At 40.6% G+C, this 17,187-nt stretch overlaps 1 protein-coding gene across 1 annotated transcript in view; it reads right to left on the reverse strand.

Annotated features, from left to right (window-relative positions):
* Positions 1-357: 357 nt before the first annotated feature.
* The window catches only part of LOC131229126 (histone deacetylase 5-like), an 89,365-nt gene continuing 72,535 nt past the window's right edge, over positions 358-17,187 (reverse strand). The window contains exons 6-13 of the mRNA XM_058224999.1: positions 14,863-14,927; positions 14,561-14,731; positions 14,364-14,456; positions 5,633-6,007; positions 3,688-3,881; positions 3,383-3,512; positions 1,691-1,755; positions 358-729 (exon numbers count right to left, since the gene is read on the reverse strand). Of these exons, the coding sequence (XP_058080982.1) occupies positions 564-729; positions 1,691-1,755; positions 3,383-3,512; positions 3,688-3,881; positions 5,633-6,007; positions 14,364-14,456; positions 14,561-14,731; positions 14,863-14,927 (1,259 nt within the window). The 3' untranslated portion in view covers positions 358-563. The remainder of the gene's footprint in view (positions 730-1,690; positions 1,756-3,382; positions 3,513-3,687; positions 3,882-5,632; positions 6,008-14,363; positions 14,457-14,560; positions 14,732-14,862; positions 14,928-17,187) is intronic.

Here is a 17,187-nt window from a genome sequence, read left to right on the forward strand (position 1 = left end):
TCTGGCCGAGTCCCGACCACATCCAGTTCGCCAGGAGACTGCTCGAAATCTGGCTGAGTTGATTCACTCAAGTTTCGAGTTGAGTCACTGTTTTAGAGCTGAAAAGAATCAATGAGCCTCTTTACTGAGAGAGTCCGCTCAGGCATTGGCAACCTGCCTACCTGAAGGTAAAATTGATTGAGGCCAATGGTAAAATTCCCAATGATTGATGTTTCTAACCATTCATATTCCTTTCTGAACAATTACATTGCTTTCCTCATCACCCAAAAATTGGTGATGGATCAGATATGAACTAACAAGCGGTGATTTTTTTTTAATTGTTACAATCATAGCTCATCTAAGAGGTGGTCCGCTAAATGGAGAATCATGGACATACTTCCACTATGGCTGGCTTTTCTCAATCAAGTTATATACTTGTTTTTGTTTTTCAAGCACATTTGTTGTATGCTCGTGGTGGTGTATGACTGATCAGAATATACAGTTCATAGTTTACCTGAATCTGTTTTCACTGAATATACAAAATAGAGCTTCCAAGGGTTTGAAAATATGGGCATTAGATGTAGTCATATCTGTCTAACAGCAGAACCATGGATATAATTAACTGCTTCCTCTTCGGAGAGCTGCTTCCCTTCTACCAATCCTTTCACCAATGTTTTGGCATAGTCCTCAGACGGAGGTTGCATTGGAAGTTTACCAGATTTAAAATTATCAATATATGATAGGGGACACCTGCGAATGGATGAACGGATCAGATAAATACTGGAAAATAACTATTGGATGAAATCAATAAAAAGGAATACATATATGCATCCTGCACGAAAACATGTATTAGGAAAAATGAAAAATATTACGAGTTTACAGGATCATATTGTTAAGAAGGATGCTTGAATTTGAATGGTAAATAAATGGGTGCCAAAATATTATGTTGCTAATTTGAAAAAAGAAAAAAGAAATCAGTTTCTTTCAAAGGGAGGGAAGGAGGGAGGGAGATTTAGTTGTAAATCCAACTAGTTCGTGTGTGGGGCCTACCATGCTATTTGTATGACAACTCACCCATCCATCAAGGTTGATAGTTGTATATCCAACTAGTTCATGTGTGGAGCCCACTATGGTGTTTGTATGACATCTCGCCCATTCAACAAGGTTGTCTCGCCATGAACATGGGATGGCCGAAAAGTCAGGTGGATCCAACTAGTTCACGTGTGGAGACAATTAGTTGTATATCCAACAAGTTCACATGTGGGGCCCACCATGGTGTTTGTATGACATCTTACCCACCCAACAAGGTTGTCGCACCATGAAAATGGGACAGCCCAAAAGTCCGGTGGATCCAACCATCAGGTGGCGCACACCATCGAAAACAATGAACAACCACCCAAAAGATCCACATTCATGTAGGGCGCATCTAATGGTTGGATCGACCTGATTTTTGGGGCATCACATTTTCATGGTGGGACAACCTTGCTGGATGGGCGAGATGTCATAAAAACACCATTGTGGACCCCACACACCAAATCAAATCAAACAAAACAATACCGCATAAAAGGAGAAGCTCCTAAATTTTGCACTACCATATCAATTAAGTTTTGAAGTGAGCATACATGGAAGCATTCTCAACAGAATGCAACAGATGAATCAAATCAAACACAACAACACCGCATAAAATATAGAACTTCTGTGAGGAGCATACGTCATAGTCAGTATGGGAAGGCCATGCTCCATCCCCAAATAAATAACATTAGAATACCATCCACCCTGCAGCAAAATTATGTAACATTAGCGAATTACAAGAATCAGTCCACAAGAGTCATGCTGTGTGCGTTCATAGCTGTATAACTTCAAGATGAAGGTCAGTCAATGTCAGACAGTGCCTTTGGACAGGTAACAGGAGATGCTGACGATATCGAAAGAATATTAATATATAAGATCATCTAAATATAAAATACACAATTATTCAGACAAATTGAAGTAAAATAGCCAACATGATTAACATAAAGAAAATAAATAAATAAATAAATAAGGAAAAAGAAAACAGGCAATAGATTGTTTGGGCTGGAACTGTGCCCAAGAAGTGCATCTGATACTGCACCTTTTAAACAAATGGAATGTCCTTGTGACAAAATTTTACAGCACAAAGGATAGCATGAATGAAAGAAAACCCAAAAATTATCAATGATGCTGTGCTGCAGATTTAAGTACAGGAAATACATAAGAACTCTGATATACTCAGATATTGCATGAATAGGAAGTGGATGCAACATCTGCATGGTTTACCCATAAAATTGAGTATTGGACATGATATGATACAGATACTTTACCTCTTTTTTAAGTATCTGGGTATCAAAGGCAACCCAGGTGCATCCTAGGCATTTTAGACCTGGTTTGCCTCTCCTGGACGAGGCAAGGCGCTTACCTCAGGCATATGCTTGGTGCCAAGTTGTGCATAGGCACGCCTGCAGCACTGTTACCATTTAACGTGAGATACCCCTATGGGTACCTGCATTTTGTGGTTTTTTGGGTATCTTACCACCAACATATAAGGGTTTAAATAATAGATAAGGGGGGTCTTTTAAACTCCATTTCAACTCTCTTCGTTTCTTTAAGATTTTCTTTCCCCAAATTTCAACGTCTTCTCTCATTTCTTTTCCTGATGTCTTCTTCTAGTAGTGAGTTAAGATCATCACCATGGACATCTTCTCTCATTTCTTTTGAGCAACTTTAACTTTTGATTAATGGTTATTACTTATTAGTTTAGTAGTTGACTAGCTTCATGGATGGTTTAATGATTATTGATTAGTTGGTTACTAATACTAGCTTAATAAATAGATGGTTTAATGTGTAAGTTTATTTTGTTTAATTGTCTTAGGTCCATATTACTTTTCATTTTCCTTTGAAATTTGAATAGTGTTGACTTTGATTGACTAAAAAATCAATATATATCTATAAAAATGTAAATATTAATAATTAATGTCAATATTAATATTTATCATATATCTAAAAAATTGTGCCTGAAAACTACAGGCATGCACCTAGGTGTTTCTAGGTGTTTTGGGGGCAAGGACAAGTGTGCCTGCTAATAGTCTCCAATGAAGAGAAAAAAGAAAAAAGGAAAAAGAACAAAAAAGTGTTAAAAACCCTTGTCCAACTTTTAGGAGGTTCTAGAAAAAATAAACTGCTGGGTTGCCAGGTCTAGGCACCCAAAGGAGCCAACCACTTAGACTCTAGGCAGGTCCAGTCTTACTGTTAAGTCTGACAAACAATAGTTGCCTCGTAAGTTCTGGGAGATCTAGTTATGTTATCTTCAGACAAATATATGAGCAAACACTGTGTGCAGTCAGCAGCAGCATCACACACGGAAAGTGCGTAAAGACAATTGCCATACCTTAAGAGCCTCCAGATGTGTGGATTTGTTTCTTGTAACAAAATCCAATGCAGATGAATCAAATAAAGGAGATGCTACGTCACTGGTTAGAGAATTCTCCTGAAGTAGCACATCATTGAACTGCTCAAGCCTGTGAAATAAATAAGGTAAGTACAAACTAGAGTGGCGGAATATTGCAGTTTGTATGGATGAAGTATAAAATTTCAATTGTAAAAGGTTGAGATTTTATCATGCGTTTTCTAGAAAAAGACAACAGTTTTTGTCTCGGAAAAGAAAATTAGGAGCAGATTACATGGATTACATACGTTATTTTATACATGCGAATGTAAGCTTTTTCATCACTGCTACTTTCTGGATGAAGAAAAGCAACTCCTCCGGCGCCCCATGTATGGGTATGGGATTGCGCAAAGAATAAACGATAAGACACCATCTTCCACATAATCTCCTTTGGCAAGCTTTTATCCTTTGATCCGGAATATGGCTTTTTCATACCTTCCACCTAGATGAGAAAATACTTCTCACAAGGTTATTCAACAATTTGGTCTTACAAACCATGCAAGGTATAACCAAAAAGAGATGACGAAAAACAGCCTCCCATGATGCACAACCTTTCAAGTTCCACAGCAGCATAATTCTAAAAATACTCAAAAGTTACTCCTACTTTCCAGCTGAGGTCAGCAAGGAGGAGTTCCTTCACTAAGATCTCATGTGAAAGTAAAAAGCTGCTGATCAATGAAATCCAAGTAAATTTTTTTATCGGTAGAAAAAATACTTGATTAAAAAGAGAATGGTGTGAGGCCATTAAAATGCAAGTGCATTACAAAGAAAAACCAACCAGCAGGGGGCACATTCCTGCAACTAATATGGAAAGAGGAATCTGCAATCATGGTCCAAGAGAAAATAAGATTGTTTAACTTGGTTGGGCACAGCAGAAATTGGATCGGTTCTATTGCTAAACATCCGGCTTATCAATGACATGCAAGTAATTGATTTTTACAAATAAAAAAATATAATAATAATGAGAAAGCCTTAGCTGACGGTAGTTAATCATTGAGAAACATCAATAACTAGTGTCCAAGAGATAATTGTTTTATAAATGAAACACAAAAAAGACACATTTTGTATTAGTAAGAAAAGAATGTTCAATCACTATTTTACACAAATTCACACTATAAAATAGACTGTACAAATACCGAGTCATAAATGATTCATGGAACAGTTGCTGACTATGATACAGGACAGGGTGAGCATCCAATGGGAGACCACCAAGTGGTTGCATTGCTGGTTGACCAACAATCAAGCCATACAATTGCATATCATGCCTGGATCAGGCCTAGCATCATGATTAAACATCTAACTGTCCATATTGATGATCTGAACTCTCAACATGGTCAATATGGATGGTCAGACAGTCCAACACATACATTCGGACAGGTGAATTTATCAGTTCTTTGACCTTCACCCTTGGAAGGGCCTGATCTGGGTCTGAATATAATCTAATTGCCAGATATTCAAGCCAACAGCTTCTGGGACCCATCTAGGACCCATCTAGCTAACAGATAGTGTGACTTGAATGCACCAGAATATTCAACCATTTGCCACCTGCTGACAAGCCCATAATGTTAGTATAGAATTCTAGAACATGTTACAATAATGGCTGCTAGAAATAAACAAATGTAGAACATTTATGAGGATGTAGGAACATTTGTTAATTCTTAAATATGTTAAAGATATATCGTTAACAAAAACTATCAAATTCCTTCTTCGTTGAAAACAGAGATTCCTGTTCACGAAATAATCAGTAGGATAGATCAGGGTTTTTTGAAAAGTTGAGGGTAATGGAGATTAGGGCTGCAACTTCAGTTCCGAACCCGAGTGACCCAACCTGATTTTGGGCTGGGTTGTCAGGATCCACAGGTTGGTTTGGAAAACTCCAACCTTATTTGAAATTGGATTGGGTTCGGATTGAGTAAATTTGGGTCGGGTTAGGAATAATCACATGTATTTGGATCGGGTTGGGTCAGGTTGGGTTGAGTATGGAAGAATTGGCAACCTTGGGTTGGAATTCGTGTCCAATTGGGTTGTGGATTGGATCCTCTGAAGGTCAGGTTGTGCTCGGGTTGACCCTCATCCCAGCCCAACCTGCCACAGTTGCACCCCTAATGGACGTTATCCAATGAACTCAGTACCACAACTGCAACCCCCAATCACCATTCCTTTCTCAAGATTACTCTATGAAAATTATCTTACCCGTCCACCTTCAATGTAGCAGAGAAACCTCGGTTTCCACATATTTGAACCATAGCTGCCGTACCAAATGCTGATCTTGGAATAGACTGATCTCCAGAGAATAGGACCATCTACACTTTGAACTGGGGACAAGACCGGTTCATTGTCACATTCTTCAGATGAGACCAAGGAAGTTCCTTCATCAGGTGTGAAATGATTTGAATCAATCTCTTTCTCATGGCTATCTTCATCAACTTTCAGCTTCGAAAGGGGCAGGATAACATCCTCAACAGCCTCAGCAGGGCTTGTTCCACATAAACCTCCAGGAGATTCTGATAAAGCATTGCTCAGTCTGTCATTCTCGGCATCAGAGTCAGAAGCCGAGCTCAGATTAGGCTGCATTTTCAACAGCAATAAATCAGAAAGCAATTTGAGAGGTAGGCTGTGTAGCATGATCTTTATTTGTAGGGTGGATAAATAATGCATAGCTCTGAAACTTTACTGCAATCCAAGTCCAACACCACCTTCATACAGACTGATGGCCTGCATCTGATTTCCTATTCTGATCGAGTTTGTTGATGTTTTCATTTTAGAGTGCAAGTCTTGGCTTTAAGAGTGTGGTTGCTTAGAAGCCCTGTGAGCACATTTTCCAGAAATACATGGCATCTGAAACAAGTATGCTGTTGGAGAGTTTGTATCAAATTCCCTCCTGCATAGAGCTGATAGCATCCTACTGTGACTGGCTGGATGTATCAGCAATTTGGTTTTTCTCAGGTTCTTATAGGTTCCTTCCATAATAAAGAAAGTCAAGGTAATTGACCTAAAATCTTAGGCAGGCATTGTCCTGACAAAAAGCTAATATTCAAGGTCAACTAGGTTTTTCCTTTCAGGAGACCCCAGCCTACCAAAAAAAAAAAAAAAACTGGGGAAAAGGGCATTTTGGCAAAAGAATTACATTGTAGGCCCCAGAAAAAGGCAAGAACTTCTTGACTTTTAAGTTCATTTAAAACGAACGTTCTCCACAAGAATGTTGAGGATGATGCTCTAGACTATTTGTGGGCTATTGGGTCGAGCAATGACTTGGATAGGCCTACATATGATACTTGTGGACTAACAAACAGGAAATTGTAGGGTCCTTTCCGTTAGAAAATGTGTAGTTTGATACATGCTGGTTCGGTGACCCAAACAGTTAACCTAATGGCCCCCATAGAGAATAAGGGATGGCACTGCATCTAGGCCTCCGGTTACAACAATTTGCTACCTACAATCAGATTGGTTGCCCCAAAGGCAATCAAATCTATTCAGCTGGTCCAAACGGATTATGGACCCATATGCGTGTATCAATCAGAAGTTTGTACCACATGTCCACTGTTTACACGTGTGCACTGTTCATCCACAGAAATGCATGGATTAAGAATAATGTTCTATTTTCTTTGTAGTGGTTAGTGTAACTTTTTTAGGATAAAACTTGCTTAGCAAGCAAAGAGTTGGAGTTTAAATCAATTAAGTGGTGTGTGCAAAGGCCTATACATACACCACCATATCTGTGTGGCTTGAGACATGATTTTTTGAATGGGGACAAATTAAAGTTTCTTTTTGATTTCCTTTATTGAGAAGACTGATTCTTCTCCTACTGCATTTTTCTACTAGAAGGCCATTGGAGGATTCTTCCACAATCTCTATTCTTCTTATTTGGAAGGTTTCTTCCCGTTCTCTAGCTGACTAAAACACAAGGCTACTGGAAAACAACTCCAGTTTCACTATTTTGGTTTATTTATCTATCTTGTCACCTGCAAGGTGAATATTGACGTGAAATTTGGTACATACATCTATTCCCATACTAGAATTCAACTTTCATCAATTTGAGACATCAATTTATGTATCAGAGCAACTTCCCTCTTGGGAATTCTGTTTTCTTTTTTCTCTTTCTTTTAGCTTTCCTCCCAAAATCCACCCCAACCCCTAAAAACCATAAATCCAAACCCTAATCCTGATTCCTATTCTAAACCTTAACCCTAAGTCCTTAACCTTCTTTTCCCACATAAAGAACCACTTCTAGAACCAACCTGCCCTTTGTTCCTTTTCCCAATTTCTAACAGCAGCCCTTTACTTCACAATTTCCCACCCATGGCCAAAACAGCCCAAAATTAAAAACCCTAGCCAATACAAAGCCCCTAAACTTAACTGTAGGCCTATCCCAACCCACCACTTAATAACAGTTCCCATCTCAACCTCTATTCTATAAGCCACATACCAAAACCCCAACCAAAATTAGATCCCAACCGATTCTTTTAACGATAGCCTAACCATCACCCAAAGTCTCAACTTCAGTCGTCATCCCTTCACCCAATCTCATATCAGCTCAATTTTTTCTTGGAAATTAGTTCACTAACAAACCCCTAATGTTCCCACAAGCAGTCCTTAGAAAACTTAGTTGAAGTCTTGGCCTAAAACAATTCCCTAAAAGCCTTGCAAACAACCTTAAATTGTCTCAAGCCTTGCTGAAGAGCTTGGGATGAGGCTTAGATGGTGATGATGATGATGATCCCTTGATCTGCTGCAATGCATGCAGTGAACTCAAAATTACAGGTTACGGAACCAAGAAAACCCCTAACAAACTCAAAATCGCTCATGGTAAACGCCTCAACTGATGATTCACTATGTATTGTTGATATGCTGCAAAGAATGCAACAGAATCAAAATCATGTCTCAGACCATAAAGTACTTGTAGTAAAAGTCTTGAGTGAGAAAAAGGTCACCAACTATTGCTGACCACTGCAACCAATTTAGTGGATGAGAAATCATATGCAATAGGTTATAATCTACTTGAAATGAATGACCTATGTCACAAAATTAACCATCCTTTCACTACAACATCCAACACACTAAAACCACTTGCGTTAAACTTAAACCTTTTGCACTGGATCCAAAACACCATCAGAAGTGGATGCAAAGTGTCTTCAAAGTTCAAACAATATGCAAAGTGTCTTCAAAGTTCAAACAAGATTTTGCTCAAAATTGAAATCTTTGAATTGAGAAGACCCTTTTCAGGAACATTTCTTTTCTCTCAAAGAAAATGAAACAAATGGTCAAGCATATGATGATGGTCTTCTGTGGTGATCTTTTCACCACAAGAAAATAATGATGCTGAAGACCTTCCATTTGATAAATTCTCTGTTAACAAGAAATCATTCATGTGATGGGATCTCTCTTAAGATTCATGGTCACGATACAAAAGTTCCTAGGGAAAGAACAACTTTGAATTGCATAAAATCAGAGTTACTTGATGTAGAATCAAAGGTACTTTCTTGTTTTTCCTTGAAGAAATGTAATTAACAGCTCTACATTGGAAGTAGCATAATGTCTCCATGAAATAACTATCATCCCTAGCTCTAGGTCGTAATTAGCATCATAAAGGCTCTCCAACTAGACCTTCGACATGGGCCCTTCCAGCTGATGGCAACTATTACTACGTCGGCATGTGCCACATCATGCGCAATGATAACGCATACCCAATATGTTGCATGAGTGATGCAGGACAACTAACCACTTGCTCTAAAACCTCGAACTAATAGAGCATGACGAATTAATCCCTTTATATCATAGCCTAGGCCCCACATCCCATGGGTTAGGACCTCGGCTGAACCCCCCTCATGGGATCTCTCTTAAGATGCATGGTCATGATACAAAAGTTCCTAGGGAAAGAACAACTTTGAATTGCATAAAATCAGAGTTACTTGATGTAGAATCAAAGGTATTTTCTTGTATTTCCTTGAAGAAATGTAATTAACAACTCTAAATTGGAAGTAGCATAATGTCTCCATAAAATAACTATCATGGTGGGCATAACGGTCCCCACCATTAGCGATACGGATACACCCCGTATTGGCCAATACGGGGTGTGTAACGTTTGATTTTTTTATTTTTTTTGGTCAGAAAAATCTGGAAAAATATTCATCAAATCCGGAATATTTTAAATATTCCAAATATGCATTCATTTATAATTTTCAACATGTTTATGGTGGTGTAACGGTCCAATCTTTGGTGAGAATGCTATATCGGGCTGTCTGATGGATTTATGAACCTGAGAACCTGGAATTAACTGCAAACCTTTTATATTTAGTTTTCTAACTAGATAATATCTATATAAATTTACTATAATGAATGTTATACCAAAGCATCTTATATTTTCAAGTTTTCCTTTTATTTATAGTGCTAGTGCATTGCATACTTCATGACTCACATACATTTCATTTCAATATATAAAGTTTAGGGACTTTTGTATCCTATTATGTAATTCATATACCCAACAATTTGATATCATTTTCCCCCATAGATCTTTAAAAAATTAAAATTAAATTGAGGTAAATAGTGTTGTCGATTCGGGGCTGATTTGAGGACCATTTGATGCCCCAAACTAGCATCAAATTAATGCAATCTATCGACACTTATCCCACTGATGGATTGGTGGACATTTATTGGACTGAAAAATGAAAAATATCAAATGGTCCTATTTCAAAAAACAAGTGTATGCAAACTAATGGTGAAAATTGTAGGAGTTATTTAATTTTGGTATTGTGACTTAGCAACAATGGTCCCAAAATTTAATTGGTTAATTTTGAGTTGATATATACCTCATGTATAAATTTTTAGGGCCATGTACTGGGGTCCACTCGATTATGTATTATATATCCATGTCAACCATCCATTTTAGCAACCCATTTAAAGGCATTGGCAAAAAAAAAAAGGTGAATCCAGATCTCAGGTGGACCATTAGTGGGCCAGGCGGGCCACCTCGATGTATTTGTATATCCATGCCATCAGTCTATTTTGCCAACTTATTTTAAGGCATGGTCCAAAAATTCTGGTAGATCTAAATCTTCGGTAGACCACTAGTGAGTATCCCTTTAAAAGTGGGGCCCATCTTAATGCATTTGTTGTATATCCATGTGCTCCATCCTTTTTGCCAACTTATTTTAGGGCATGGTCCAAAAAATGAGGTTGATCCAAATCATAGGTGGACCACAAAATAAGGATTTAATTCCCACCATTAAAATTTTCTTAAGACATTTTTGTTTTTTTTTTCTTTCGGGGGTGGGGGGGCGGAGTAGGCTATTATTTGTGTTCTCTCTTCATCAAGGTTAAGGTCTATGTGACCTCATCAACAGCTTCGATGGAAAATAAACATTATAGTGGGCCCTATGAAGATTTTAACAGTGGGCATTCAATCCCAACTATGTGGTCCAATTGAGATATCAAGGTGGGCCCCACATAACAAAACTGTGCTGCGAGCACCGTGCTACGTGCACCGTAGAGCATTAAAAAATTGAAGTGCGTGGCTAGAGTCCATTCATTTTTCCAAGACCGAAAATGAAAAGAAGAGAGTGGGAAACCAAAAGGAAAAGAGAGAGAGGAACGGGAAGAAAGAAAAAGAAGAAGGGCAGCAACAACTGTTGCCGCCACAGCCGCAACAGTGTTGCAACCGTAGCAGCCCAAGAAGAAAAAGAAAAGAAAGAAAAAAAGGTATGTTTTTTTTTCTTAAGGGTTATGGCCCGTAACAGTTGTTACAGTACCGTAGCGGCCGTTACAAACCCAAAAAATGGAGATGCCCCATTTTAGGGCCGTATTCGTGTAACGATATCAACCGTTACAGTTATGGCCGATATGTAACCAATTTTGAATACCCTGTCCCTAGCTCTAGGTCGTAATTAGCATCATCAAGGCTCTCCAAATAGAAATTGAACATGAGCCATTCTAGTTGATTGCAACTAGTACTACATCCACATGTGCCACATCATGCACAATGATAACGCATACCCAATCATGTTGCATGAGTGATGTAGAACTATTTGCTCTAAAAGCTTGAACTGATAGAGCATGGCGAATTAATCCCTTTATCTCATAGCCCAAGCCCCACATCCCATGTGTTAGGACATCAGCCGAACCCCCCCTTGTGGGCCCTACTTCACATAGGTTTTGCTTCACACAAGCCACCCACCTTACACGGGCCACCCACCCCGAGTGTGTGCCTACATCCCACAGGCCACCCCACTTGAGCCCGGTGTGAAAATGCCCTTGCATTAACCACCCCCGGTGAGGAGTCTTGAACACGAAACATCTTGCTTTGATACCACTTTGATGTAGGACAACTAACCATGTACTTTAAAAGCTTGAACTGATAGAACATGGCGAATTAATCCCTTTATCTCATAGCCTACGCCTCACATCACATGGGTTAGAACCTCGGCCAAACCCACCTCGTGGGCTCCGCTTCACACAAGCCAACTACCTCACACGGGCCGCCCACCCCGACTGTGCCCCTGCATCCCACAGGCCACCCCACTTGAGCCCAGTGTGAAAATGCCCCTGCATTAATGAGACAGCCCAATCTCATTCATGCCTTACTGTTAAGGCCTCAAAAAGGGCAAAGGAGCGGGTGCCATGCTGGGCAATGTGCAGAAGATCTGGGCGCTGCGCCACACAGGCAAATCAAGTTGTAGCAATCCTGATAGACGACATGCCTACCCACTCATAGGCCAAGTCGGCGATGCACCAAACGGGCGAAAGACTCCCACAGTGCGCCGCCATAGCGCCGCACCAATCAACATGCAAAAGCGTGGCTAGTGCTTAGATCAAAGGGCATCACACTACACAACACGCCATGTGGCAGATCATCATTCACCTCGTCCACCACCCCATCACCTACAAATAGCCCAAGCAGTTCTACAGGAGTTTGCAATTTTTTGACAAGAGGGAGAGAACTAGAGGATATCATTTGAATCCCAAATCCTATCACCAGCAAGGAACCCCATGCGTCAAACCTACTCCCTGCCGGATAGGATCCCCTGCAATGGGACTTAAGACAAGAAAAGGAAAGGGTCTATGTAGGACGTGTTGCAGCCAGTGGGATCTTGGGGTGGCCATTGTAACCCTGCGATGGTTGTAGCCCATGGCGCAGCGGCCATGGCTTCCTTGCGTCAACAGGTTCCCCGACCATGTCAGCCTGCCTATTCCTGCGGCCTAGGTGCGTGCGCAAAGGCCTTGCCCCTTCCGCGGTGACTCGCCCTTCACCTTTGGCAGCCATGACTCCCTTGCAGCAGCGTACCACACTTGTGCTTGTCGTGATGGCCACAGCGGCCGAGTTGTGTGACACAGTGGCCATGGCTACACCACAGAGTTTTTTGGGGCTCCAGTCTGGTTCTATCAACCTTTGCAATGGATTGCACCGATACAAAATATCAACAATAATTCAAGGATTATGATGATATGAGTATCCTAGTGTTTGCAAAATAACTATCTAATAAACTGCCTTGTCGCCAGGATGATGTCCATGCTAAAGCTTTCCACCATCCAAAGTTGGTCAGTGGTCTGCCTATTAAGAAATCAATCTCCATGTACTGAGTTCTTTGAGTTCAAAGTCATAGCTAGTCTTCTAGAGGTCTCCGTCCCAGAGGCAGAGCCCAAAGCTGCACCGCTTGATCAGAAATCAATTGTCATCTAGCCTAGAACTTAATAAAATAAGAATAAGTCAATATGACCCGATCAACCAGGGATGGTGCAGTCTGGGCGGTCAGCTTGACGATTATGGACCGTTAGCTTGATGGTCTAGACGGTGAGCTTGACTGCCTGTAAAGTGAGCCTGGAGGTCTGTACGGTGAGCTCGGCGTGATTCCAACAACATTCTTTAGAAATTCACTCATAAACTATTCGCCTTTTAATCAAGGGTGTTCTATATGATGTAATTAACAGTTTGTGCCAGACCACAGCTTGGAATGTAAAGAATTCAGAATCTCTGAAATAAAATGTCCTCTTTTGTTTCGTTTTCTTGTGCACTTGTTTATGTCTATCCATGAATGCCTATGAATTCCCCCGATCAATAAAACACACGCAAATATTGCGCTAACACTTACAAACAAGATAGTGAAATAAATGTTGTCTTGTTCCAAGTTGCACATACCTTTGAAAGATTAATCTCATCATGTTATTGATTTTGCTTCCCCATAAGCATGCCGTGAAGTTCATCATTAACACAAGTGACCACCGATTTATTGTGTATCACCTTCCCACTAAATGTGGGGACCCTCGGCATCCAAAAGAAAAAGAAAGATTTTTCAGCCTTTTATTGACATTTGGACGATCAAAACCTTTTTAAGTTTTCACTACATATTTGGACCTTTGAACTTATGTCCTTCAATTGACCCCTTCGACCTTTAGAACCGTCTTCATGAGGAGAAGAGAGGACAACGTATCCCTAATGTATCAGAGTCGTCCACATACAATGATTGCCTTGCAACATTGGCCAACTCATCCATTACTGAGTTAGCTTTTGTAGGAACCAAATTAAACAAAAGAGTACACGATGACAGCATCACCCTTATCTCATTCACCCTGAAAGAGTGCTTTCAAGGGCACGGCCTAGATCCCAAGACCCAAGGAAGTGCACTTTTTTGCCCATTCCATAATACCTTGTCAAGGAACTGAGAGGGGCAAGAGATGACTGCATCCCGCCTTGTACCGGTTAGAGTTTGGTTCCATTGGAATCACTGACTACAGAAAGGCCTGTGGAAAAAAGCTTATTTCGAAGGGGTCCAGTTTTGCACCCTATAGAACCATTTATATATAAAATGAGAATACAAATAACCACGTCATTTTCCATTTTGCTATAACTTTTCTCCCATTCATAGTAAGACATTTGGTCAAAGACAAGGACAAATGACTCAAAAAACAAAAAGGAAAGAAGGAAAAACAGCACCTCGAGTGGACGTGTTTTGATACAGTTGGTTAATATCTTTTCCGGTAATTCTTCATTCAAAGCAGGCCAAAAGGAACTTAGTTCCTGACGAACCTGAAAAGCAAGATGTCTCATTTAAAAAAAAAAACAAATAATGGATACGGTGGCAGATATAATGAACTGAACTTAACTGGTGGAAAGTAAAAGGACCACATTACCGCTTGTATTACACGCCATGTGGACTCAAATGGATAGGCCTCTGAAGATCCAACAATAGGTTTTCCATCTAGTAAAACTTCTACGCATGCAAGAACTGAATTTGCTAATGACATGAGGTTGTACCCTCCTTCCAAGGCCATCACAATCCTTCCCCTGGCAAACTCCATTAGCTGAAAATATAAAAGAACAAGTTCAATGTAAACAATTCCATAATCTCTCATGCAGTAACAAAAAGAAAAAGAAAAGTTTTTTTTTTTTTCTTTGGGGGGGGTGGGGTTGAGATGTTCAGCAGAATGCTGACCTTTTTCATCATAACTGAATATCCATATGGGCTAACACGACAACCCCCGAGTGGATCACCAATGGCTGTTTAATCAAGTGCATAAGCAGAGTTAAAAGCACTAAAATAGAATCATTACAAGACTTAAAATGTTCATCAAAATCCAACAGCTCAGCAAATAACAAAGGGACAATAATTGTTGCCATTCAGAAGGATGTTCTAGCACTTCAATAATCAGTAATTAAAAGTATTTGTTAAGGATGACAAGATCAAAAGTTACAAGGCAACAATTAAGCTAAATTTCTAATGATGTTAGTTTAACAAGAACTATTACAGCAATCATGAAGGTATCCAACTATAATGCATCTAAACAGTATTGCATTCCATATGCAAAGTGTAGGACCCTAGTCATTAGATTCATTACCCAAGGACCAGTACACTAATACAACCTTCCCCAAGGTATCAATGCATCAAAACTGAAATAATTCCATGAAGCCAATTGTAGCCTGTAGGCACTAGTCATAGCCATAATGCATAATCTCACCCTTACATAGTGATTAATGCAGGGGCATTTTCACATTGGGCTCGAGTAGGGTCGTCTGTTGGATGCAGGGGCACACTCGAGGTGGGTGACCCATGCGATTTGGAGCCCACAGGGGAGGTCTCGTATTTGAGACTCCTTACCAGGGGTGATTAATGCCCATTTCACACCGGGCTCGAGTGGGGTAGCCCGTGAGATGCGGGGACACACTCGGGGTGGGCGGCTCATGTGATTTGGGGCCCACGAAGGGGGTTCGGCTGAGGTCAGGACCCATGAGATGTGGGGCCTGGGCTATGAGATAAAGGGATTAATTTGCCATACTCTAACAATTTGAGCTTTTAGAGCAAGTGGTTAATTGTCCTGCATCAAATTGATATCAGAGCGGGAGGTCTCATGTTCGAGACTCCTCATCGGGGGTGATTAATGCAGGGGCATTTTCACACTGGGCTCAAGTGGGGTCGCCTGTTGGATGCAGGGGCACACTCGGGGTGGGTGACCCATGCGATTTGGGGCCAACGAGGGAGGTCTCGTGTTCGAGACTCCTTACCAGGGGTGATTAATGCGCATTTCACACCGGGCTCAAGTGGGGTAGCCCATGGGATGCGGGGACACACTCGGGGTGGGCGGCCCATGTGATTTGGAGCCCACGAAGGGGGTTCGGCCGAGGTCCTAACCCAAGAGATGTGGGGCCTAGGCTATGAGATAAAGGGATTAATTCGCCAAACTCTAACAGTTTGAGCTTTTAGAGCAATTGGTTAATTGTCCTGCATCAAATTGGTATCAGAGCGGGAGGTCTCATGTTCGAGACTCCTCACCGGGGGTGATTAATGCAGGGGCATTTTCACACTGGGCTCAAGTGGGGTCACCTGTTGGATGCAGGGGCACACTCAGGGTGGGTGACGCATGCGATTTGGGGCCCACGAGGGAGATCTCGTGTTCGAGACTCCTTACCAGGGGTGATTAATGCGCATTTCGCACTGGACTCAAGTGAGGTAGCCTGTGGGATGCGGGGACACTCGGGGTGGGCGGCCCATGTGATTTGAGGCCCACAAAGGGGGTTCGACCGAGGTCCTAACCCATGAGATGTGGGGCCTGGGCTATGAGATAAAAGGATTAATTCGCCATACTCTAACAGTTCGAGCTTTTAGAGCAAGTGGTTAATTGTCCTGCATCAGTGATTCCATGTTCCAAGTCATTATGATTGGAATCTATTGATTAGAGTTAGACCTGGATGTGGTTCCAACTCTGAGACAAAAGGTCTTGAATGATCGGATTTAATGTGTGCATTCTATTCCTGCTTGATTCCCAAATTACCAGCAATATAGTCAATCATAGTTAAAATATTTTATGAGGTGATCTCAAATCCCAGTTCAAAGAAGGTTTGTTGATGGACCATGATGGAGGTGATGATCATGTGTGGCCCACCTTGTTGGTGGACGATGATGAGATGGTTATGAGTGGTCCACAAGTCTCCTTATGTTCCACATAGATTGTAGTTAGCATAATGGCTATATTCATTAGTTTATGGGACGAAATTGTAGGGGTATAATTGTAGTTTTTCACTCTTTTTTTTTTAACCATTTGCTTCCAAACTCTCACTCAATCATTCTACTAATATTTTCGACCAATCTTGGCTTGGTTTTTGAAATAAAAACACATTTTATTACGGATTTTCTTGAATCGAAGCTCGGTAGGTCATTTTTCAGAAATTCGTCAAAAAAGGTATTTATACTTTTTTTAATATGTTTTGCTATTTTAATCATGTCATGTGATGTGTTAATCATAGTAGAACATGTTAATGTGCA

The sequence above is a fragment of the Magnolia sinica genome, chromosome 16 (genome assembly GCF_029962835.1).
Source record: "Magnolia sinica isolate HGM2019 chromosome 16, MsV1, whole genome shotgun sequence".
Taxonomy (NCBI): Eukaryota; Viridiplantae; Streptophyta; class Magnoliopsida; order Magnoliales; family Magnoliaceae; genus Magnolia; species Magnolia sinica.